Source organism: Ostrinia furnacalis, unplaced genomic scaffold (assembly GCF_004193835.3).
Source record: "Ostrinia furnacalis isolate ACB-3 unplaced genomic scaffold, ASM419383v2 OfSCF4122, whole genome shotgun sequence".
Taxonomy (NCBI): Eukaryota; Metazoa; Arthropoda; class Insecta; order Lepidoptera; family Crambidae; genus Ostrinia; species Ostrinia furnacalis.
In genome coordinates this window covers 140,773-165,631 of record NW_021134361.1, presented here as the reverse complement: position 1 = coordinate 165,631, position 24,859 = coordinate 140,773, and the positions used below count along the sequence as shown (strand labels likewise).

The 24,859-nt window shown below is 39.2% G+C and overlaps 1 protein-coding gene across 1 annotated transcript in view; it reads right to left on the bottom strand.

Annotated features, from left to right (window-relative positions):
- Positions 1-24,859, bottom strand: part of Gcn2 (eukaryotic translation initiation factor 2 alpha kinase Gcn2) — a 33,452-nt gene that overhangs the window by 1,394 nt on the left and 7,199 nt on the right. The window contains exons 9-28 of the mRNA XM_028312905.1: positions 24,328-24,454; positions 22,886-23,008; positions 22,186-22,397; positions 21,371-21,532; positions 20,435-20,670; positions 19,733-19,870; positions 19,345-19,388; positions 18,710-18,939; positions 18,091-18,225; positions 17,008-17,137; positions 16,418-16,569; positions 15,764-15,897; positions 13,998-14,177; positions 11,996-12,219; positions 9,389-9,531; positions 5,888-6,056; positions 5,230-5,450; positions 4,181-4,266; positions 3,150-3,271; positions 2,387-2,568 (exon numbers count right to left, since the gene is read on the bottom strand). Coding sequence (XP_028168706.1) covers positions 2,387-2,568; positions 3,150-3,271; positions 4,181-4,266; positions 5,230-5,450; positions 5,888-6,056; positions 9,389-9,531; positions 11,996-12,219; positions 13,998-14,177; positions 15,764-15,897; positions 16,418-16,569; positions 17,008-17,137; positions 18,091-18,225; positions 18,710-18,939; positions 19,345-19,388; positions 19,733-19,870; positions 20,435-20,670; positions 21,371-21,532; positions 22,186-22,397; positions 22,886-23,008; positions 24,328-24,454 — 3,150 coding nt within the window. The remainder of the gene's footprint in view (positions 1-2,386; positions 2,569-3,149; positions 3,272-4,180; positions 4,267-5,229; positions 5,451-5,887; positions 6,057-9,388; positions 9,532-11,995; positions 12,220-13,997; positions 14,178-15,763; positions 15,898-16,417; positions 16,570-17,007; positions 17,138-18,090; positions 18,226-18,709; positions 18,940-19,344; positions 19,389-19,732; positions 19,871-20,434; positions 20,671-21,370; positions 21,533-22,185; positions 22,398-22,885; positions 23,009-24,327; positions 24,455-24,859) is intronic.

Genomic DNA, 24,859 nt, shown 5'->3' with positions numbered 1-24,859 from the left:
CTTGCACTAGGTACTTCTAAGAGTCAAACCTGCCAACATACCAGTGCAAGAAACAGTGCTGCTAACATTTAAATAAATGTGACGTTTGCTAACGAAGAAGGTTTTGCTTATTTTTCTGTCCCATCAGTGCAATGTTACAAAATGTATTTTTTTTTATTTAATAGAAATAATAATGGCAAGTTGAACCAACAAGAAGGTTTTAGTTTATCAATCATGAAAATTTTCTTGACAAGATAAATGTCAAACAACTTTAATCTGAATAATTTTGAACTTTACTGACTAACAGTTAAAGATTATTTTGTCTATCGCGAGATTATTCTGTAACATAGTTTCAAAAGGTAATATGTGCTCGCGATTCGTTGAAGGAATCAATTTGAAAACTGACGAACCTTTTCATTCCGCGACTGTACCTGCTAAAGACCGGTTTAAAAGCATCAGGTAGGTCCCCCGCGTCTAGCGGAGCGGTCAGGTGCGCCGCTAACATGCGGACACACTCCATTTCAGCTCAATATGCTAAAAGTTGGTATTACAAAGGTCATAAATTGGCCACATACCTGCTAAAGACGGGTTTAAACGCATCGGGCAGGTCCGCCGCGTCTAGCGGAGTGGTCAAGTGTGCCGCTAACATTCGGACTCACGCCGCTTCAACTTCTCGATTATAGAACCTGAATATGCTGTATAAAGGTCATTTATTGGTCACGTGCCTGCTAAAGACCGGTTGAAACGCCTCAGGTAAGTCCCCCGCGTCTAGCGGAGCGGTCAGGTGTGCTGCTAGCATGCGGACGCACGCCGCTTTACTTTTTAGATTAAAGGAGCTGAATTTGCTGTATAAAGGCTATAATAATGGTCACATACCTACTAAAGACCGGTTTAAACGCGTCAGCTAAGTCCCCTGCATCTAGCGGAGCGGTCAGGTGTGCCAATAGCATGCGGCTACATTCTCTTTTGACTCGTGCTGTATAATGGTATTACAAAGGTCATATAACAGCTACATACCTGCTAAAAACGGGTTTAAACGCGTCAGGTAAGTCCCCCACGTCTAGCGGAGCGGTCAAGTGTGCCGCTAGCATGCGGACTCACGCCGCTTCAACTTCTCAATTATATAACCTGAATATGCTGTATAAATGTCATTTATTGGTCACGTACCTGCTAAAAATGGGTTTGAAAGCGTCGGACAAGTCCCCCGCGTCTAGCGGAGCGGTTAGATATGCCGCTAGCATGCAGACACACACTATTGCTGGTGTTATATTGTTACATACCTGCTAAAGACGGGTTTAAACGCGTTAGGTAACTTCCCCGCGTCAAGCGGAGCGGTCAGGTGTGCCGCTAGCATGCGATATTATAGGAACTGAATATGCTGTATAAATGTCATTTATTGGTCACGTACCTGCTAAAGACGGGTTTAAACGCATCGGGCAGGTCCCCCGCGTCTAGCGGAGCGGTCAGGTGTGCCGCTAGCAAGCGGACACATTCTCTTTTGGCTCATGCTGTATAATGGTATTACAGCGTTCTGGTTCAATAATCTGAACAATGGTGTTGCAAAGGTCATATAACAGCTACATATCTACTAAAGACAGGTTTAAACTCGTCAGATAAGTCCCCTGCATCTAGCGGAGCGGTCAAGTATGCCGCTAACATGCGGACGCACGCCGCTTCGCACGTTAGATCAATAAGCTGTATAATGGTATTACAACGGTCACATAACAGCTACATACCTGCTAAAGACCGGTTTAAACGCGTCAGCTAAGTCCCCTGCATCTAGCGGAGCGGTCAGGTGTGCCGCTAACATGCGGACGGACGCCGCTTCGCACGTTAGATCAATAAGCTGTATAATGGTATTACAACGGTCACATAACAGCTACATACCTGCTAAAGACCGGTTTAAACGCGTCAGCTAAGTCCCCTGCATCTAGCGGAGCGGTCAGGTGTGCCGCTAACATGCGGACACACGCCGCTTCGCACGCTAGAGCGAGAACGCTGACTCGCACGCGAGATAGTAACGGCTGGAGGCCCAGCGTTACTATACGTATTGCGGTTCAATATGCTGTATAATTGTGTTATATTGGTCATATAATGACTACATACCTGCTGAAGACAGGTTTGAACGCGTCAGGCAGGTCCCCCGCGTCTAGCGGAGCGGTCAGGTGTACCGCTAGCATGCGGACACACGCCGCTTCGCACGCTAGATCAATATGCTGTATAATGGTGTTACAAAGGTCATATAATGGTCACTCACCTGCTAAAGACGGGTTTAAACGCGTCAGGTAAGTCGCCCGCGTCTAGCGGAGCGGTCAAGTGTGCCGCTAGCATGCGGACTCACGCCGCTTCAACTTCTCAATTATAGAACCTGAATATGCTGTATAAATGTCATTTATTGGTCACGTACCTGCTAAAGACCGGTTTAAACGCGTCAGCTAAGTCCCCTGCATCTAGCGGAGCGGTCAAGTGTGCCGCTAACATGCGGACGCACGCCGCTTCGCACGCTAGAGCGAGAACGCTGACTCGTACGCGAGACAGTAACGGCTGGAGACCCAGCGTTACTAGGATTGAGGTTATTTGGGTTGAGATCTGAAATATGGCAGTTTTATTAGAGCATAGAAAGCGAGCAGGAAATTATGAAAACTTCTACCTTCGAAAAGAATGGAGAATGGTAAAATATTTGCATAAAATATGTACCTATTATGTGAAAATAAATAAATAAAATGATTATCTTATCTTATCGGTGACCTCCCATAGTTTTTGTGTATTGTCACAACATCTTGGCATGTGTCTATGACCGAAAGTAAAATTATGGGCCGAATAAAAAAGAAAAATAATATGGATATTGATACCATTTTCTCAGCTATTGTATGCGAAAACATATAAAGTAAACAAATAAATTGGTAAAAAGCTTTACAAACTTTTTTAAACTTTGTATCAGATGTTAAATAAAATTGTTTATTTCCCTAATGAAGTAAAATAAATCAATAAATATTTTTTTTGAACTCAATAACAAAAAGATAAGAACGAACGACTGTATATCAAGAAACAGCGGCACCAAACGAGTAAAAAACTTTATAGCTTGTGTATATTATAAGTTAATTCTATTGTCAGTGATTGTAAAAGTAAGTAAAAGATAAATACGAGTTCTATTTTTTTTTGTTACTCACCTGATTCTCGCAGTGTCTCTTCGAATTCTTAGTCATACGTTCACTGGCGGTGATGAAGGTGACGGATGTATTCGGAGTGTTAGTTTTCTCTGATTCACTCCAGCTTATGGTCCGATTATTTCCTGATAAAAACATTACAAAAATATCTTAGATAACATATTAAAAAAAAATTCTTAACTCTGACAGTGAGGATGTGGCGTCATACGATAAAGTCTGCTATAGATGAACTACATTGACACGGTAATACTATCTTACAGTATTCCAACTCGGCCATATTTTTGAAATAAATGTCAACAGTCGCGCGGTACGTCACAGTATGACAACATGCGATAGGGCTGCTCACCTACAGTACCCAGTTTAATTACATCTGCCTACTTAGAATTTCTATTTAGTTTTGCGATTGTATTTTTTTTATTTAGTTAGACAAACAAAATACTTTGGGAATGGAATAGATTGAAAATGTGTGATTAGTAGATTTAATTTAGTAAAAACTACTTAAATAATTTCGAAACTTTAATAATCATAATGATCTGTTACTTTAATTTCGGGCGGGCGAAGTCGTGGACAAAAGCTGGTTTGATACAATATAATTTTCATTTCAAATCAAACTGACTGAAAATGTCAATTTGACTAGTTTTTGACCAATTTGACCGTAAATGAAGGTCAGTCAAATTCAATCAGTTTTGTCATTTTTAACACTTGGCCACCGACGTCCATTCGGCACATTCGCGACACCCCCGACTTTTGCATACCGAGCGCATACCGAGATTTGAATTTCGAAAGAAAGTTCTCGTTTCGTCTGTTTATATGAAGTTACAATACTGTATGATATTATTACCGTGACATTGAACTGTCCCACCAAACACATTGACAAGCAGTTTTATAGTTTCCAACGTGGCAAAAAACGGAATCAATGACCCGGTATTGATGGTGGCGCCCCCTGTCAATGTCAATAATTTTATATGACGTCTGTCAGTTTTGTCATTAGCATGCTTATTATTATTTTTTGAGAGAAAGGTAAATTATCTTACCTTCGGGAGTCCGAGCAATGTCAGGGTTGAGTTTTTGTTTGATGAAATCTATTACGTCGATGTATGGCAGTTTATGTTCTCTAACCCTGAAACCAAGACAAATTGGTGAACATGGAGTTTTAGTTGAACCATTTTAAGCAGCACCCTATAGTTACTCAACAGTTACTGTTGTTGTAGCTACCTGTAAGTCACTGCTAATTCAGCGTCATTTATAGCACCTTTGCGTCTATAAATATGGGCAGGCCTCCAAATAGGTGGACCGATGATCTGGCGAAAGTCGCGGGAAGTACCTCAATATGGGCAACACAGGACCGATCGTTGTGAAAATCCTTGGGGAGGCCTTTGTCCAGCAGTGGACTACATTTGGCTGAATCAAAACCTACTGAACTGTCACTGCCCCAACAGCCGATCCTCACGAACGCGTCATCTTGCAACAACACGATGCCTGAGCGACTCAGCTCATGAGCTTCTGAGCTGCTCAAAGGCCACGAACAGCAGTTGTAGCCAGCCGCCCATAGGTCCCTGGCCAGTTGGGCGCTCTAAGCGGCCGTTGCCTGTATGCATCTATAGGTCACTGTCAATACAGCGGCAGTTATGACATCCTTGACTAACCTGTCACTGCCCCAACAGCCGATCCTCACGAATGCGTCATCTTGCAACAACACGATGCCTGAACGACTCAACTCATGAGCTTCTGAGCTGCTCAAAGGCCACGAACAGCAGTTGTATCCAGCCGCCCATAGGTCCTTACGAATGCCTGGCCTGCCTGCCTATGTTCAGCAGTGGACGTCCTATGGCTGAAATGATGATGATGATGATGAACTAACTAACCTGTCACTGCCCCAACAGCCGATCCTCACGAATGCGTCATCTTGCAACAACACGATGCCTGAACGACTCAGCTCATGTGCTTCTAAGCTGCTCAAAGGCCAAGAACAGCAGTTGTAGCCAGCCGCCCATAGGTCCTTACGAATGCCTGGCCTGCCTGCCTATGTTCAGCAGTGGACGTCCTATGGCTGAAATGATGATGATGATGATGAACTACTAACCTGTCACTGCCCCAACAGCCGATCCTCACGAACGCGTCATCTTGCAACAACACGATGCCTGAGCGGCTCAGCTCATGAGCTTCTGAGCTGCTCAAAGGCCAAGAACAGCAGTTGTAGCCAGCCGCCCATAGGTCCCTGGCCAGTTGGGCGCGTTTAGCAGCTGCTATGCCGTCGCGGCCGCTGCCAGCGGTGCCCCACATGCAAACGCAGATGAGAGTAGACTGTGGAAGGGTTTGCTGTTGTGAAATTTGCAGTAGACAAAAAAATATATTATGAGGGTCCTTTTCACGGCAATCGCAAAAGTGGACCTTTGTGTTCCCTTGACAGTATATTTTTTGCAGGTACGGTTTTTTACGATACGGGTGTTTGCAAAAAGTGTATGCAGGAAGCTTCTAGGGGGACTCTTCTACAAATACTCAAAATTAAACTGTATCCTATTTTTTACTGGTTCAGTTGAATATCAAAACCAAATCCCAAATTCAAACGGATTAGTTTTTAGTGGGACATTGCAAACATGATGTTCGTGTGAATGTTTAGTGTTAAAAAACGTCCCACTAAACGGGATAAACAATGGGATGCCCTCGTGGAAAATAGCCTAAATGCAAAAACTCCATAACTTTAATTTATAAGGTATAAAATATATGGTTTGTATGTAAACCTCAGAATTCTTCACAACAAGCGGCTCTTCCGGGCCAATCTTCTTCAATATGGCGGCCATTCTCTCCAACGACATTGAGAACCCGACTGACGTGCACGAAAGCTGAGCGGTCTCGTGATCTTTATGTGTTCCCGACACCTTCCAGAAGTCTTCTACTAATGCATCATACCTGTGGAAAAATATTGATCTTTATTCTTATCTAACTAAAGTTCAAAATATGATAATATTCTGTTACCACCAGGCCTGTTTGTTTAGTGGTTTTTCTTTTACTCACTTTGGTGGACAGAAAAATTGAAAAGCAGCGGGAAACTTTTTATTTCTTTCTTATGGCGTCTTTATATTCGTGTCAAAACCAGCCAGACACAAACCGCATGAGCAAAGAGATATTATTTTTATTTTAATTTCATGCAAAATACCCTAGAATTTTCCCCATTTTAGCCTATTTTCATAGACAATAACTAATCGACTGGGCCCAAAGTACGACTTCTTCAGAAAAACACTTCAATTAGCCACGAGCACCCGCTTAGTTTTTACTAACTTTCCTTATACGCGTTTCGACAGCTCATAAAAACAAGCAAATATTATTCATTGTCCACTTTTTTTCATGCAATAAATTAAAGGAGATTTAATTTAAAAGAGATATAAATAATAATAATAATAATAATAATAATAATAGCTTGGGCCCTGCTCCGCTACCAGCGGATTAACTATTTTTAAGAATTTTTTTTATAATGTATTTTTAGTTTTTTTTTATAATTTACATTGTAAAAAAAAATATTAAAAATAAGAAGGAAATTGAATAAAGAGATAATAATAATAAAATTTATTTGCTTAAAATGTGGTTGACATAGGTGTTACAATTATTACAAAATATAATTTATAGTACTCACATTTTACCAATATTATGGCATGCAAAAACTATGTACGAGTAATAACAGCACTTTTCAAAACAACAATCCATTTAAACATGTCATAGACAAATTAATTCAATCAATATCAAATGTCAGTTAAATTAAGTAATATTAGAATTTTGTACAATAATAAATGTCAATAGTGTAACAATCACAAATCTAGAATTGCATAATCAATTAATGTTTCTTAAAAATGTCATTTATTTTGTAAAAATTTTTCTCAAGCAGCCACATCATAAGTTTACGTTTGAACAATTTATTCGGTAATATCTTTAAGTCATCAGGTATGGCATTGAAAATTTTTACACACATAGCATTACATTGTTTCATATAGAATGTCAGTTTAGGTGCACTATTAAAGACTAGTTTTTCTGCATGTCTTAGGTTTCGATTATTGACTTCAAGTCGTTTTCTAAACAGATTACCATTATTTTTTACGAAACATGCAACTTCCAATATGTACATGCACGGAAGAGGTAATATTTTGAATTGCTGAAATAATGGCTTACAAGACTGACGAGGTGATTTGCCACAAATAGCCCTTACACATTTTTTTTGTGCTCTAAACAATAAAACTAAGTCAGTTGAATTTCCCCAAATCAGAAGTCCATATTTAAGCAGAGATGCTACATACGCGTGATATGCCGCCAGGGATGTTTCTATTGCAGAAATTTGACTCAGTCTATTCAGCACAAATACGTAACGATTCAGTTTGTCCCGTAGATTTTCTATCTGAATTTTCCAGGTACAGTTTTCATCTAACTCTATTCCTAGGAATTTTGTATTATTGGTTTGTTCAATAATAGTCCCTTCATAATTAATGTCAAGTTTATATTTTCTTTGTCGATGTGTGCCAAATTGAATGAATTTTGTTTTATTTAAATTAACTGTCAAATTATTATTCTTTAACCAATTTATTATTTTGTTTATTGTATTGTTTATGTCCTCTTCATTTTTTCTTATATTTTTACTACTGGGAATAATTACGGATATGTCATCGGCAAATAATACACATTTGTGAGTAGTTACCTCTGGAAGGTCATTTATATAAAGTAGAAATAATATTGGCCCTAAAACACTTCCTTGAGGAACCCCACATGCATTCGTTAAAAATTTAGATTTATTCAAAGTCATACATTTTTTATTGTCTAAACTTGTTATTTCAACTGCTTGTTTCCTATTTCTCAAGTAAGATGCTAACCAGTCATGAGCTAATCCTCTTATTCCTAGATTTTCTAGTTTTACAAGCAGTATCTCATGAGAAACGAAATCGAAGGCACGAGTCATATCAAAAAATACAACAGTAGCAGGTATTCCAGAGTTTATATTTTCACTTATTTCATTTATAAGGTGGTACATTGCTAACGTTGTGGATTTATTATGTTGAAACCCAAACTGTTCTCTTTTGAATAATTCAAAACGCATGATGAAGCTTAATAATCTTTTTTTCATGGCCTTTTCGAAAACTTTGGATAATACAGGTACTAGGGTAATAGGGCGATAGTTCTCAACTGATGATTTTTTGCCTTTCTTGTAAAGGGGCTTGACTATTGAAAGTTTTAGCAACTCAGGAAAGACACCCTTACTAAACGACAAATTTACCAAATGTGTAAGAGGTATGATTAGCTCTTCGGCACAAGATTTTATTACTTTTGTACAGATACCATCATATCCTGTTGCATTCGTGTTATTTAATGATCTAATAATAGTTTTCATTTCATCTGGACAAAATGGTTCCAGAAAAATGCTATTTGGTAAACAAATTTTATTGGTATTTGTTTTCGGTTTATTATTGTCCGTTATATTTGTTAAATTTATAAGATAGTTATTAAATTCATTTGCGATATTTATTGGATCCGTAATTATTTTGCCATTTACGTTCAATTCATCTATAAACCTATTGTTATCTATGTTTTGTGTTTCGTTTTTTATTATTTTCCACGTAGTTAGACACTTATTTTTAGCCTTAGCAATTAATTTTGAATTTTGTATTTTTTGTGATAGCTTACAACACTGGCGTAGTAGCTTGGAGTATGATCTATATTGATGCTTTTTCCGAGTGGTTTTTGTTAAATAATATTCATATCTAAGCCTTCTTTTAGTTTTACAACTTTTAGCTAGCCCTTTTGTAATCCAAGGTGCGTTTTTATATTGATTTGATAGTTTTATTTTTTTGTTGGGAAAGCATAAGTCATATACTGTTGTAAAAAGACTATGAAATGAATGCATAGCTTTATCAACATCGGATTCATTTAATATTTCGGAGAAGGATAAAGAACGCAAGTATGTTTTAAATTTGTTTAAATTGTCATTACAATAGTCTTTCATATTTACAAAATATTGAATAGGATTTTCATAATTTTTATTTACTGGTATATGTAACATCTGTGCAGTGTTATGGTCGGACAGGTGGAGGTGATGTAGTTCAGCGCATGCTTCGTCAATATTACTAATTAGAAGAATTTCACTTCAGAAACTCAAAACTTCAAATTGTATCATTTAAATCTGTAATTTTACATTTATTACTGCTTTAGAACTGTTTTTCTGTTAGTTTTTTGATGTTAGATGTTAGAAATAAATAAATTCTCACCTTCCTCCAGCAGCTATGATGTCTCCAGAGCGATGCTTAGCCACGGGTTTGTGGTCGTTATCCCTCAATACTGACATCTGCCAGAAAATACCGCTGTGTTGTGTCGCGTTGTACGCTAGGAATGGCGCTACCGTCATTGGGCACTGAAGACAAGAGATAAATAATATTAGTATCGGTGATTTTGTTATAACATCAGTAATAAGTAGAGGCAAACGGACTTGTGATAATGTGAATGGAGGCGTGCGTCTTTGCTGATAGCTTTTAAGTCTCGAACAGCATTGTTTACCACTTAAGTCTCCTTGGCTGGCATCAGCGGCGTCATAATTAGTACATTGGAACTTAACAGCTATGTGCGATGCTTTTTATTAGTATAACTTGACTAATTTCGCATCTCTGCTGACCTGTGAGTCCCTCCCAGCATTGCTGACCACATTAGCCTACTTGGTTTGCTGCACCAGAGGCATCACCATTAGTGAATTGGACTTTATCATTAACGTAGGAAAGTACATATTATAATAACCTGACTAACCTCTTATCTCTGTTGACCGCTTCTAAGTTCCTCACAGCATTGCTGATCAGTTTAGCCCAGTTCGCTTGTTGAAAATTCGACCTTCGAATACGAAGACTTGGACGAAGAATTGATATAACTTGACTCACCTCGCATCCTAAAGGTTCGGACAAACCAACGCGTGCAGCGATGGCGATGGCGATGGCGACCACTGCGCGTGCAAAAGTTGTTTCACACTGCCGCGACCGCGATGGCGATCACTGCGCGTGCAGGTTGTCACTGTCACCACAACTGTCACGCATTTTGTCAATCACGCCTATTCGGCAAAATGGAAACTGAATTAAATGATTTGTTTGGAGCTTTTGATGCAATTGAGACAGTGGAAACATGCGGTATAGGTAGTAGGTATTGGTTACTCATAACCAAGCTATATTTCTGGCTTCATTTGTAGTCCCTAGAGCCCTAACAATACCTTTTAATTAGATTTAAAGAAAGGTTTCATAGATAGGAAGGAGGACTGCACTAAGGCTTTCTTGGCCTCAGTGGGGGAAATAAAACACAACGCGGACGGATGATATCTGGTTTATTACTGTTATGCTATTGCTATATACAAGATTTACATAATGTACGCAATTCAATGTGTCCAGTCCAATGTGCCGTCGGTGTAGAGTGCCTACGGTGCACGTTCGTTCAGGGTTCATGGGCCAGTCGGCTAGCATGTTGTAGGTCGCGGTCCATGGTCGCGGTCGATGCTGACGTGCTCGTATAGTATCCTTGTGTGCAAGTAAGATTATAAACCAATTCATCTTTTTCCTTGAGGGAAAAAATTTGCCCCCCCTTAACTTTTACCACTGTCGTTCTAAACTACACAGAATTCAACACAACATCTATCAAAATCAATTTTCATTTTCATTTTTGGTGCAACAGTCATCTTGACATTTACTTTTTTAAGGCAAAGGAAATAACATTATGCACCCAACCCACAGAGTACATAATAGTCCAAATAATTTTTTTGCCTTTAATAACAACCCAAAAATACAAAAAGACATCAGCCCCCCTAGACAAAACGCACTTTTTGATCGAATCGAAAATCGAATCCGTCAAAACTCCATACAAAAAAGGGGCTTTTCGACCACTTATCGACTGGTTTGCCATTATAATTTGCACTTTGTCTAGACCCACAGTTTTGATCAACTAGGTGTTCCTAGTGGCACTAAATTAATGACTGAGACGTTTGATGACTTTAATTAGGTTTTTATTTATGGCATACTTAGAATTGCTCTAGGGCCTTTGAGAAAGCTGCAGACATGTACATTCTCAATTATTTTGTTCTGCAGATAATATCCCAATTTTATTTATGAAGTTGAAGAAGCAGGTTCTCGAGAAAACTAGAATAATTTGTTTATTACATAAAAATAAATTCTGATATTGATACTTTTTTATAAAACCTTTTTTATTATTCAAGTAGGTCAGACTAGTGGTAGGTTATGAATAATTCATTTTTAATTGTGTAAAAACTTTTTAACAGATCCTACTTACTATTTATTACATCGATTTTAAAAAACAGAAACGTCACAGTGACAAATGTCGCGATGACCGCTGATCGCTGCGTGCAGACGCTGCATAGATCGCCGCGACCAATGACAGGACGCGTTGATGTGAACACATCGCTACAAATTCATACACGCTGTCTGGTCGCCATCGCCATCGTCATCGTGCACGCCGGCTGCACGCGTTGGTCTGGTCTAACCTTAACGCACGTGTTTGGCCCACTTGGCTTGCTTGACTAGAGGCGTCACCAGTTCTCTAGCCTCATGCACTTCATGAGAGACCTCATATTTTCAAATTAGACTTAATCACTAACACACAGATAGAAACTTATTGATATGACTACTGACCTCTATTTATTTGTTCACCAAAGTAAGTGAAAGGAAAACTATGACTGTTTTCACCATCAATCCCTAATTTTTAAGTGACCCCTATGGTGACACAAAACAGTAATTTTGTTTACATAGGGGTCACTCAAAAATTAGGGATTGATGGTGAAAACGGGCATTAATCAGTTACATAGAATGACGTTTATTGATGTGACTACTAACCTCGCATCCTAACGCTCGTGCATCCCTGCTGACCGCTTCCAAGTCCCTCACAGCGTTGCTGACCAGTTTGGCCCACTTGGCTTGCTTGACCAGAGGCGTCACCAGTTCTCTAGCTTCATGCACTCCCACTTCTGCTTCCATTAGACGGACGAGTGTCGACATGTCGCGGTTTGACACGCAAAGGGAGGTTAAATGGGTTTGGAGTTGCAGACTTGTAATGCGACCTATGAATAAATTATAATAACAGGTTAATAGGTCACATAGGGTACATAGCACGCAGAACTGACGGCCGATGGGGCAGCAAGGTTCTGGAGCGGAGGCCGGAAAACGCAGCGTAGGACGTCCACCTTGTGGGTACAAGGTGGACCGACGACATCATAAAGGTAGCAGGAAGGCGCTGGACGCAGGCCGCTACCAACCGGGTAACATAGAAAGCATTGGGGGAGGCCTATGTTCAGCAGTGGACGTCCTATGGCTGATATGATGATGATGAGGTCACATCTAAAAAAATACAGTCGTTCTTGTCTGTATTAAGATTACAAGACATATTTGACACTATTATTTGATTTGATTGATGATCATTTCTTTAAAATTGAAATATTAATTCTCTATCGAGCACATTCAAAATCATTCGATAATTTTTGAATGAGTTGTCATTGATGTGTGTATTGTTCTGGATTTACTTCTCAATGAACATTTAAAAAGGCATTCTAATCATTATAAGCAACAAATTACAAACGGATGCTCAAAAGCTAAATTCATCCACACAGACCAGAGAGCAGAAATNAAAATTATTAATAATCGCCGGTTATTATGAATAATTCCCGACAGTCGAGGTAAAAGTAATAAATGAATTTACATTTATCAGTGATTATTAATAATGTATTAATACTAACAAATATCATAAAAGAGAACACCTATTGGCAGTATCAAATTGTTTGCATAGAATTTCGATTATATTGTTATAAGTACACTATCCTTAAAATATTACACAATTAGGAATTTTTGCTTTCCAGTCATTCCAGTGGCAACACTTCTAGAAATTTAGTTTTTTGCAAATTTAGTGTATTAATTAATGTGAAATAAATAAAATAATATTTACCGATGGAATGTAATGTTGTCCTTTTCAAGATTTGATGTTTCAGATCTCTTCTTACAATTAAAAACACTGCAATTCACCATTTTTATCGCAGCACGTTACTCTTCAATAGTGACATTTGGAATATGTCATTGGTGGCGCTGCAACTAGTTTTTATAAACTGAGTGAACCACTGGTCTACTTACATTGCTAGAGGGGATTGCCTGTCAGTTCCACTCCTGTTATTTCTGCTCTCTGACACAGACTCTTGAAAATGATATTGAATCGAATTTTGATCTTTGTTTTTAATACGGGCTGACCTGACAAGATCAAATATAAAGTGGACAATTTATAAGTAAAACCACCACCTTATTTATAAGATACCTTTTCCCTATCAATGCAGCATAACAGACAAAAGTATCTATTGGACCACTATTACCTATAAAATTCACTGGTAAACTCAGTGAGACTGAGTTTGTTCCGTTGTTTCTTCTCAGCACTTGCCATGTGTTTGTCTCGAAGCGCTGGTAGGGCCCAAAAGATAAGGAGATATGTAAAGTGCCCCATAAGGGCTACCTTTTCTTTTTTTTATTATTTACTATATTTTGACGTTCATAAGTGACGTTCACATAGCTCGAAGAGCTGATGGCCGCTGGGGCGGGAAAGTTCTTGAGTGGCGACCACGAGCTGGAAGACGTAGCGTGGGCAGGCCTCCCACTAGGTGGACCGACGATCTGGTGAGGTCGCGGGAGGTAACTGGATGCAAGCGGCGCAGGACCGGTCTTTGTGGAAATCCTTGGGGGAGGCCTTTGTCCAGCAGTGGACGTCTTTCGGCTGAAACGACGACGACGAAGTGGCACTTGTGGTCTAAACTGAAAAAATATTTTTGATTTTTGACTCAGTTAAAACTATCTATTTACTCACCAAAACTAACATCCACCAACACAGGGTACATATCGTTGTGTTTGTCTGCGGGCACACCGCAGGACATTAGCAGAGTGCGCAAGAGTTCGGTGTGGTTCAACTGTATGGCCACTTTGAGGCCGCTGTCTGTTGCTGCTCTACTTGCTACCACTAGCAACTCCGCGTCGGACCAGAGGGACTCTAAAACAAGAATAACGCATTTCAACAATTTACAGGTCTAGCTAGGGTTGACAACTTTTTTTTTCAAAATACACTGGTCATCATAAAAATCGATCCTCTCGCGACAAGCACTTTCAAACGTATGCATCGCCCACTTCCCACCAATATTACTATACTATAATACCATTTAAAAGCAAAGTTCTAAACTTCATTTCATTAAAGGAAAGGTTTTTACCCCAAAAATGTGTCTGTAGAAGAATCCAGAGTCACTTCTTAAAAAAATAGGTAGTTACGCTTGAGCTAACTTTTATGTCTATAAAACTGTTGGGATTAATCGCTATCCATCTGTTAAAGAGGACACGTGAGATTATTATTTGGTTTTATAACCATAAAAATTGGTCTAATTGATCCCAGAGGAGAGAGCCCAAAGTGAGGTCTTTTTTCAAGTTTTTCAAGTCACATTTATTGTATTATGTTAATCGTTTATTAAGAAATTAAATGTGTTTTTCTTTAAGGATATTTATTGGGCTTTCAAATAACACCAATATTGTTGGGGCACTATGATTGTGTCAGTAGAAACGAGTTTTCCTGTAAAACGTAGGTGGGGCGATTTTTGTGATGACCAGTGTATAAACTAGGTATATCAAAGGTCGGAGAAGGAAAACAAACAGTATTTAAAAAAAAATAAACGGTTTAGTTCTATATCGCGTACCTAAATGTAGTGTTGGCATCTACTTTTAAAAATATCTATGGATACTTAGTGATGCTTGCTGAAAACAGTATTTGTATACTTTATTTTTGTTCAACAGTAAAAAGTATAATTTAGGGTAAAACAGTATAGTTGGCAACCCTAGGTTTAGTGCATAACTGAGTCAGTACCTGAGGTATGGAAGCGGCACGGGAAAGGTGACAAATGACGTCACAGAGCATCTGAAGAATCTGAAGTCTCACTGACGTTTTATGTCACAAAAATACTCCAGTACCATTCTCATACCTGCCTATACTAACTCATATAAATAACACGTCGAGACCCGTTTCTATATTTTAGTTGAAATTAAACGCGAAAGTTTAAACTAAAATAGTAACCCCGTTACTAATAAAAAGTTACACAAAATCAAAATCAAAAATATTTATTCAGTTTAGACCACAAGTGGCACTTATGAACGTCAATAGAAAATAATAAAAAAAGAAAAGGTAGCCCTTATGGGGCACTTTACATGTCTCCTTATCTTTTGGGCCCTACCAGCGCTTCGAGACAAACATATGGCAAGTGCTGAGAAGAAACGCCGGAACAGTTGTTGAACACTGTTTTAAAATGACATTTCCATACTTAACGTCACTTTAAAACACTGTTCAACGAGCGTGTAAGTTTTATTAGTAAGGGGGTAAGACACGTGTCTTAACGCGACGTTTATTAATGAGTTACATCATGTACTCACTATTTTACTATTTTAGTTGAAATGGAACGCGAAAGTTTAAAATCTTATATTACAAACCGAAAGTATACAATGATTTAAAAATGTGTCGAGAACTATGTAAGACATCCAAAATTAATATGTTATTTACTTTCATTCTAATAAATAAATTCATAATAGTAATAAACAAACCACATCTAGGAGTGACGATGTCGAACGCGCACTCCACAATTTCTCTGGGATGGAAGCCCGGCACGTGTTTTTCCCTGTACACTCTGTCAACTACGTATCGACGCATGTATTTCGTACCAGTGTATGCTACGTGCCTGAAATGTAAAAGTGAAATAGTTATGTAAATATTTAGATTATTAAATGGTATTTTCTCATCCCGAAATTATTGAAACATTTTCTTTGACGTAAAGCTGAAAAATGAAAATCAAATCAGTCTGTTCAATCGAATCTGAATGGTTTCACAATACTCCAACAGTCGAAGGGGGATCAAACTACCAACTCTTAAACCTGCAGTCTGGTGCCAATACAGGCTTTTATTTCATTGGATTTTTGTATTCCGAAAAGAGGTCCCCCAATGTCAAGGACACATTCATGTTTTTTTTTCATTTTCATATTTCATTAGCCTAGACATTATAAAATCATGTGACGTTACTCAGCACGTTAAAACAACACAAAACCTGCCACATTGTTCTGGACGTGACGTCCGGCTTTCAAATTCATAGGCAATATTACATTGTTTTAAACCTTATGTTATCACGCTAAAGTTCAAAATGCGGTGGCATTAATTCTGCTACAATCAGGTTATAGGCTTAAGTAATTAACAGTGTTACAAACCTCGCAAAAGGCAACCTCAAGTCATGAGGCAGGTGACAGACTGACCCAGATGCCGTCATGACCTTCACAGCGTTGGGATACTGGTCCCAGCCCTTAGCCCGAGGCATCAGTAGGGGCGGCGAGAACTCCGTAGCTCCGTGGGTTCGGAACACCTACGAAAATAAGAGATATCTTTGGATATTTTACATTGCGCCATCTAGTCTAATATTAAGCAAAGCTTGCACCATATGGGTACTGTAAGCGTCGAATAGTAGAAAAGTGACAAAAAGGTGGACAACACAACCTTATTCCAACTGTAAAAAAACGTTTTGCGAACTTTTTGTCTACTTTGAGTGTCACGATTATTTCCGTCGTTACCGACGAAATTATAGATCTCACATACATAGAGCCTTGTTGCACTATTACAGTCAGTCCTTCCCACTACCACACAATCAGTAGTAATGACATTTCAATATAATGATTCTTGACAAATCCGTGCAAAAGGATTTATCATGCAATCAAAGAATACGGGTGTAAGTGAAGAAGATTAATATTATTTTACACAGCGCCATATAGTCCTAAATTAACCAAAGTGTAGTGTTTAGTTTTACCTTTATGACCGTATCTTTCAAAGCGGCCAGTACTTCAGAAGGCTTGGTCTTCGTGTCTCCGTGGTAGGTGATGTCTTCCGCCGCCGATAACCGCTGCTCTAAGCACGCGCCTATTAACCGTTGGTAACCTCTACAAAATAGAAACAAAATTAAGTAATTGTTTTTTTTACTACCGTCATAGTTATGGACTATTATTTTCCGTCAAACTTGACAGCGGTCATGCATGGAAGCAAACAACATTGGTCGATCTTCTTTCTTTGTTGACAACATACTAATACGATCTCTGTCAAAAATATTGTGGTGAATCCACTCCTAGCTTGACCAGACCAAAAGGCAGCATCGTAGTCGAGGAGCTAACTAAACTTAATCTTATTCTTTTCTCATAATTATGGCCCTATGATCCTGTATAAAGTGGGGCAGTAGTCCCAATATGGCGCCCTCTGGGATGGATTTCGATATATGCTCATCATTATCGTCTCTACTGCAGCAGCACGACACTCTTAACCGCCTCTGTGGTCTAGTGGTAACACCACCTGCTTCAAACGCAGAGGTCCCGGGTTAGATTCCCAGTGGGGGCAGATCTTTCTGTTCGGTTTGGTTGGTAGGACTTGTTCTAAGTCCGCCTGGCTAGCTACCACCATCTTACCTAAGTCTGTCGCCATAACACCAATGTTAACAGCATTATTGTGTTCCGGCAGTTAGAGGTAAGATAGCCAGTTCCTCCGTGGTTGAGGATTCCGGGTGAAGCTCGCTTCCACCTTCAGCCTGATCGCCCCTTACCATCAGGTGAGATACAGGCCAAGAGCTTCCTCGTTGTGATAAAAAAAACTCTAATTTACTAGAGGCACATGGAGGATTTGGCTACACTCCCCACGCTATGTTACAAATAAAACGGTACGTTCGCTAGACTTGCGTTACTTAGGCTGGATTGCACCATCTAACTTTAACTTTGACAAACGTCAAAAATCTGTCAAACTCCATACATAAAACACCGGTTATTGTTATGGTTACGGTCAAAGTTAGGTGGTGCAACTCAGCCTTAGTGGAGGAGCCATCTAAACAACCGTAGACTTATATCCATACCTGGACCCTCGATCCTGGAGAGTGTGGGACAGGAGTCCAGATAGAGCGCCCTCTGGGACCGGCCTTGGTACGTGCTCACTTGCTAATAACTCTGCACATGTAGGCCTGAGGCTAGCGTCGTGGTCGAGGAGCCATCTGAATATACAAATAAATATGCTAAAATTAAAACACTGGAGATGGCTTGATGCGGACAGAGCAAGAACATTTGTAGAAATTCTTAGGCATTTTTCCAGCAGTCAGTTTGTCTTACGTGAAACAAACATGGACATTGTATACATAATATAGCGCCATCTAGTTCAAAACTGTACAAAGCTCGTACTATGGGTACCAGACCAGGTATCCTTAAAAAGTAAAAAAAAAACACTTCTCAAGGAAATTATATCTGTCAATTATTGCAGAGACTGCACTGTCATCCGGCTAAGAGTCAGTTTCATGAGTCAAATATTGAGCGTTAACGATTTTCAAATATTATATCCAAAAGAAATACATTGTACAGACAATGACACCTCAAGGTAAACACTACAGCATCTTATTTGATTGTAATTCGATCTATATTACAACAAAATGTATTATAAACTAATGAGCTGTCGACTATACAAACATAAATCAAATCCAATACCTGATGACATGAATCTGCTTAGCGTTCTCTCTTCTCAGAAAAGACTCCGGCAGCCTAATATCTCTCGTCCGTACTTCAGTCAACACCATCATGCGTTCCATTCCCGTGGTTAGTGGGTGGAACATTTCGAACAGGATGATCCCGAGGGAGTATATGTCCACTTTCTGGTTGTATATTACTTTTCCGGAGCCTTGGAGGAGCTCGGGAGCTACGTAGAGAGCTGTGCCGATCTGGATAGGAATACAATAAATAATATATTAATTCCTGTGACGTCATAACCAGTCAAAAACACTTGACTGCAAAATCAGGCAAAAGTTGTGTTAACTAAGGCCCAGAACAGACGGTGAAACGCAACTGCAACGAAACTGCAACTGCTAGTTACTTTTGAGTTGCATCTAAGTTTCTGCCATAGAGACCACACATGACGCGACCAGTTTGAAACTTTCAGTTTCAGTTTCATTCATCAGAATCATCAGAAAGTTGCAGTTTCGTTGCAGTTGCGTTTCACCGTCTGTTCTGGGCCTAAGGGCATAGGTACAACCACTTGTCTGATTTCTGCAGTCAAAAGTGGTTTAGACTGATTATGATTTTTTTTACTGTAATAATTACATACATTTTGAGAGCAGGATAATTACCTGACCAGTCAATGATCCTCCAATTTCTTCCTGCTTTGCTTTTTCTGTAATCATAGACACAAAATAATAATGACGGAGTATGGACGGATACTTACATTTTAAGCCGGTGTGCATCGCGCGTTTAACTGTATTGTCACACTATTGGCCTTAGGGCAGATTTTTCAATCGTCAGTTATCTTTTAACTGAAGAATAACCTTATTGTCATTTTGACATATTTCCCATACTAAAACTGTCAATGTGCCAAACTTATTCTTCAGTTAAAAGTTATCCGACGATTGAAAAATCGGCCCTTAATAATTTAAAAAAATCAACATCACACGCTTGAGTAAACATGAGTTTGAAACGAACTTTAACTTTGATATCATCACACGAGCCTCTAAGACTTACCATCAACGGGGATCGCGGTGAAAGCTTTCGTTGCCAAGCCAAAGTCGCCTATCTTGACATGGTCGTTAGAGTCCAAGAAAATGTTCACCGGCTTCAAGTCTCTGTGTATCATGCCTCTTTGGTGCACGTGGGCTAGTCCTGTGGATATACATCAATAAATTGTTTCGTAAAATTAATGGACAAAAGTATGACAAAAGTACGTACAACTGCAACTGCCGCAACTACGTAAGGTGTCGTGGTTTGCTTTATACAAAAGTCTTTGTCTAAAAAGTCACATGGCATTAAAATAGGTGACTTTACCTTAAAGATTCACTCTGAATGAGACAGTCGCATTTTCGACAGTTCATAAAAAATATGTCAATGTTTGCTTCAAATACTCTATTCAATCGTGATTTCAGCCAATAAGGGTTTTCGCGATTCAAAAATCCGCCAGATGGCGGGACGCGGACGTGGGTGGTGGGGTCCGACCGCTGCGTGATTGGTGGATTTTGACATATCTGTCAATGTCATGTCAAAAATAACCAATCACGCAGCATCTGGACCCCGCGTCCACGTATCGCCATCTGGCGGATCCTTCAATCGCGAAAACCCTCATTGAGTTTTATTCATGTAAGCATTAATTATATTCTGGTGTTTTAACAGACTTCAAAAACGGAGGTTATCAATCCACAACGTTATACCAAAATATTATTTTGCACATACCTTCAACAATCTCCCTAAACAGCCTCCACGCCCTGAAATGCTCCTGGCTTAAACCATTGTCTATGGCTTGCCTCAGCGTGTGTTTCTCGCAGAACTCCATCTGTATGTATAGCACTTGGTGTAGACGCACTGATTGTGGGCGGGGCGTTTCTGGAACGTTCTCTGAAGGCACCGTGATTGATTGGTTCTGGGAGTCCGTTTCGAACTCTATGCCGCTGCTTGACTCGTTTTCGGGGCTTGAAAAAAACATTGTATTGTTAGTGAAAATATGAACAGACGACAGCACATCGGACTATATTTTTTGTAGCAAATTCGCTCTTATTTGCATCTTCACAACACCGTCAAAATGTTTTCTATAGTCCGGTCGCCGAGCGCGTAGAATTTCGTCCAATGACCCCAAGCTACACATCCTTATCGCTCGCGTGTAATTATATTGCTGTCGCGACTGTGCGACGGGCGGCCGCAGTGAGTGTGCGAGCGCGACAGCAACATAATTACGCGCGAACGATAAGGATGGGCTATGGGCAGCTTGGGGTCATTTGACGAAATTCTACATGCTCGGCGACCGGACTTTAGAAAATGTAGCAATACTCTTTCTCCCAACTTCCAAAGGCCAATCTTCAAAATTCACTAGTATAATAGTTGATAAATAATTGTTTTAACACACTACGATTTTAACTTCAACATTCAACACTGTAAATTGATTTATCATTATCATAATTTCAGCCACAGGACGTCCACTGCTAAACATAGGCCTCCGCCAATGATTTCCACATCGCCCGGTCTATGGCCTTTCTGCATCCAGCGCCTTCCTGCTACCTTAATGAGGTCGTCGGTCCACCTTGTGGACGTCGCACGCTGCGTTTGATAGACAACTCTACTATAATTATAACAAGATGTTATTAACATCTTCAAAATAACATAATATGTACTCACTCAATAATATTATACCAAGGGTCCGGTTCATCATCATCATCCGAGTCTTCACTATCAGACGTGTGTCTCTTCTGGTTGGCTTTCTCTGACATCGTCCACTCCACCTTGATCTCTTGGCCAAGCTTGGCTACCACGTCTTGTAGACTGTCGCCTGGCTTCTTCCTTGGAACAGAAATAGGTTTATTTTGTATATAAACACACAAACAAAGTTTTAGATGGAAACATAATTTTGTATTCGATTGTCTCTTCAACAGGCTTTTTTATAAAGAAAAAATCTTCAAAGTTTTTTTTCTTTAACTACAATGCTAAATTGGCTAAGATACGGTAAGTATCCTGACGCCATATTTTTTACGTGTATAATTATTATGACAGCTAGCGCTCCAGGTGGTTAATAATTGAATTCAAAGAAAAAATCAGCGGCATTAATCTACAGGGCTCTGCTATTTGACGCCATCCTTACATGTCACAATGTCAAATGACAGTATAGTTAGACTACACTGAAGTGTCTCAGATATGACAGAAGGGCGCTACTATCAATACTGGGTTTATTAGTACAGATTTTTGCTACTGGACATATCAAAATCGTTGGGCTATTTTGACAACTGGCCAAAAGTAATAATGTCACGTACACACGGCCACACTGTTAACTATCCATTTCAACATCCGTTTTTGCTCTCGCTCTCATCAAATGGTGATTCTTTGCGATAGAACGAGATGATATGACTGGCAATGGGCAGTTAACAATGTTGCCGATAGTACGTCAAGTATGGCTTTAGAAGTCGCAACATGCAAGCAATTTTAAGCCTTATTCTTACCTCACTTCAGGCGACTTTACGCTAGCATCTTCCGTTTCAATAGTCTCTGTGGTGGTCTCAATCCACGCGTTGTAATACCGCACCACGTTTTCGTGGTTCAGACGCGATAGAAGTTTCACTTCGCGGGTGATTTTCCTGTTCAGCTGGACGCTTTCGGGGTTAAGCTTAACCCTTTTGATCGCGTAGAAACCGCCGTCTAGTTTGTTTTTCACCTGGAAATATTTTATAAAATAGTTTAAAAACAGATGAATGAAGTTGTTTTTTTTTTATTTTATTGTTAAGAAAACAAACAGCATTCTATAACACATATAGAGTTACCAATTATACTTCAAATTTGCCAAAATAGCTATAAATTTGCAAAATAGTTGTAATAGGTTCTTGATGAACAGACGAATGTATTAACGTTTAGTGCATTAAAATATAGGTTTGTGCTGTTAACGGTACAGTCGACAGAACATCAAGTTAAACACTGTAGCGTCTTATGTAGTTGTAATACGGGCAATTTTGCAACAAAAATGACAAAAATGTGTTGTCGTGTTAATTGATTCTGTGGAGTTCTAAAATCTTTTAAACATCAATTGTATATTGACCTTAATATAGTCTGAAATGCAAATTTGACAATTCTGCAACAATATTCAGTTGCCTCTAAAAAGCACTACATTTTGCATTGAATATGATTTTGGTTGTTTAACTACTATACCTTCAACACGTCTCCAAAAGCACCTTTCCCAAGCCAAGTGAGGACTTCGAACTCGGCAGTCAGCCGGGAATGGCCATTCATGGCAGGACTGACGTTGTGAATCTTTTTCACTGCTTCGTCGTCCTGTAAACAATAATGTTCATAATTTAAGCTAAATTTACTGATGATCCATGAGGCTCTCAAAATATAGGATGATATTAATATTCAACATTTAAATTACATAAAAATCGTCTCATTAAAATGACTGAGGCAATCTGTGAGTCGGACTCGAGCTTGAAGGGTTCCGTACGACGCTTTTGTTGTTGTATGGGGAGCCCCTTAAATATTTATTTTATTTTTAAAGTTATTATACAAAATATTCTGTGAATATTTCAAACGTGTAACTGTTGCCTTAATTATTACTATATTGAGGAATCAAGGGTCAAGCGAGAGAAAAAACAATAGAGCGCCGATATTGGTCGCCGAGAAAAAAGAATACATTTTCTTGGTGGCCAGTGTCGCGCGGCCAATGAGGCAGGCAAGTCGCAAGAAAGGAGGTTTTTTTTAATCCACAACGAGGAAGCTCTTGGCCTGTATCTCACTTGATGGTAAGTGACGATCAGGCCGAAGGTGGAAGGGAGCTTCACCCGGAATCCTCAACCACGGAGGAACTGGCTATCTTACCTCTAACTGCCGGAACAACAATGCTATTAACATTGTTGTTATGGCGACAGACTTAGGTAAGATGGTGGTAGCTAGCCAGGCGGACTTAGAACAATTGATTAGAAAGTTAATGTCATAAAAGACTACATACAGGCAACGTCAAATACTTCGTGACACCCAAAGTAGCCAATAAGTTCGCAACACGTCTTTGTTACCATTGAAATAAGGTTGTGTTATCAACTTTTTGGCCACTTTGGGTGTCACGAACTACACTCGACATTAAATAAATCGACCCACCCGCGACGCGAACTTTAAAGATTTTCTTCTGACACAATCATGGTGCCCCAACAATATTGGTGTTATATAAAAGCCCAATAAATATCCTTAAAGAAAAACACATTTCAATTCTTAATAAATTATTAACATATACCATAAATGTGACTTGAAAAAAGATCTCACTTTAGGCTCACCTCTGGGATCAATTAGACCAATTTTTATGGTTATAAAACCAAATAATGATCTCACGTGTCCTCTTTAACAGATGGATAGCGATTAATCCCAACATAACAGTTTTATAGCCATAAAAGTTGGTTAAGCATAAATACCTATTTTATAAGAAGTCTGGATTCTTCTACAGACACATTTTGGGGTAAACACCTTTCCTTTAATGAAATGAAGTTTAGAACTAGGCTTTTAAATGGTGCCAATATTGGTGGGAAGTGGGGATGCATACGTTTGAAAGTGCTTGTCGCGGGAGGGTTGATTTATTTTATTTCCAGTGTATTTGACGCTGACTGTACCTCAGAGCCACTCCCGTTCTCATCTTTCTTGTGGTTGATGATCTGCTTCGCCGGTGCGTCTACCAAAAAGCAGTGGTTCAGCATCTGCTCCGCTGACCATTGCGTATGCTCGTCTTCTGTGAAGCATCTGTAATACAGGAGTTGATAGATAAAAACTAACACACATAATATTGAAACGAACACTTAACAATATAAGATTTTAAACTTTCGCGATCCATTTCAACTAAATTAAAGCCAAGCCGTGAGTAGGTACATTATGTAACTCATATAAAAAACCGGCCAAGTGCGTGTCGGACTCACGCACAAAGGGTTCCGTACCATTGATTTATGAAATTAAAATTATTATTTTTTAATTTAAGTTATTTGTATGAAAGATTACGCGGTAATGAACGATTTACGAGGTATTAAAAAATACTTACTAGATCTCGTTCAAAACAATTTTCGTTGGTAGTTTTTATAGTAATGTGGGTACATCATATTTTTTTTTAGATTTTTCATTTTCTTATTGTAGAAGCTAGGGGGGGGGGGGGGG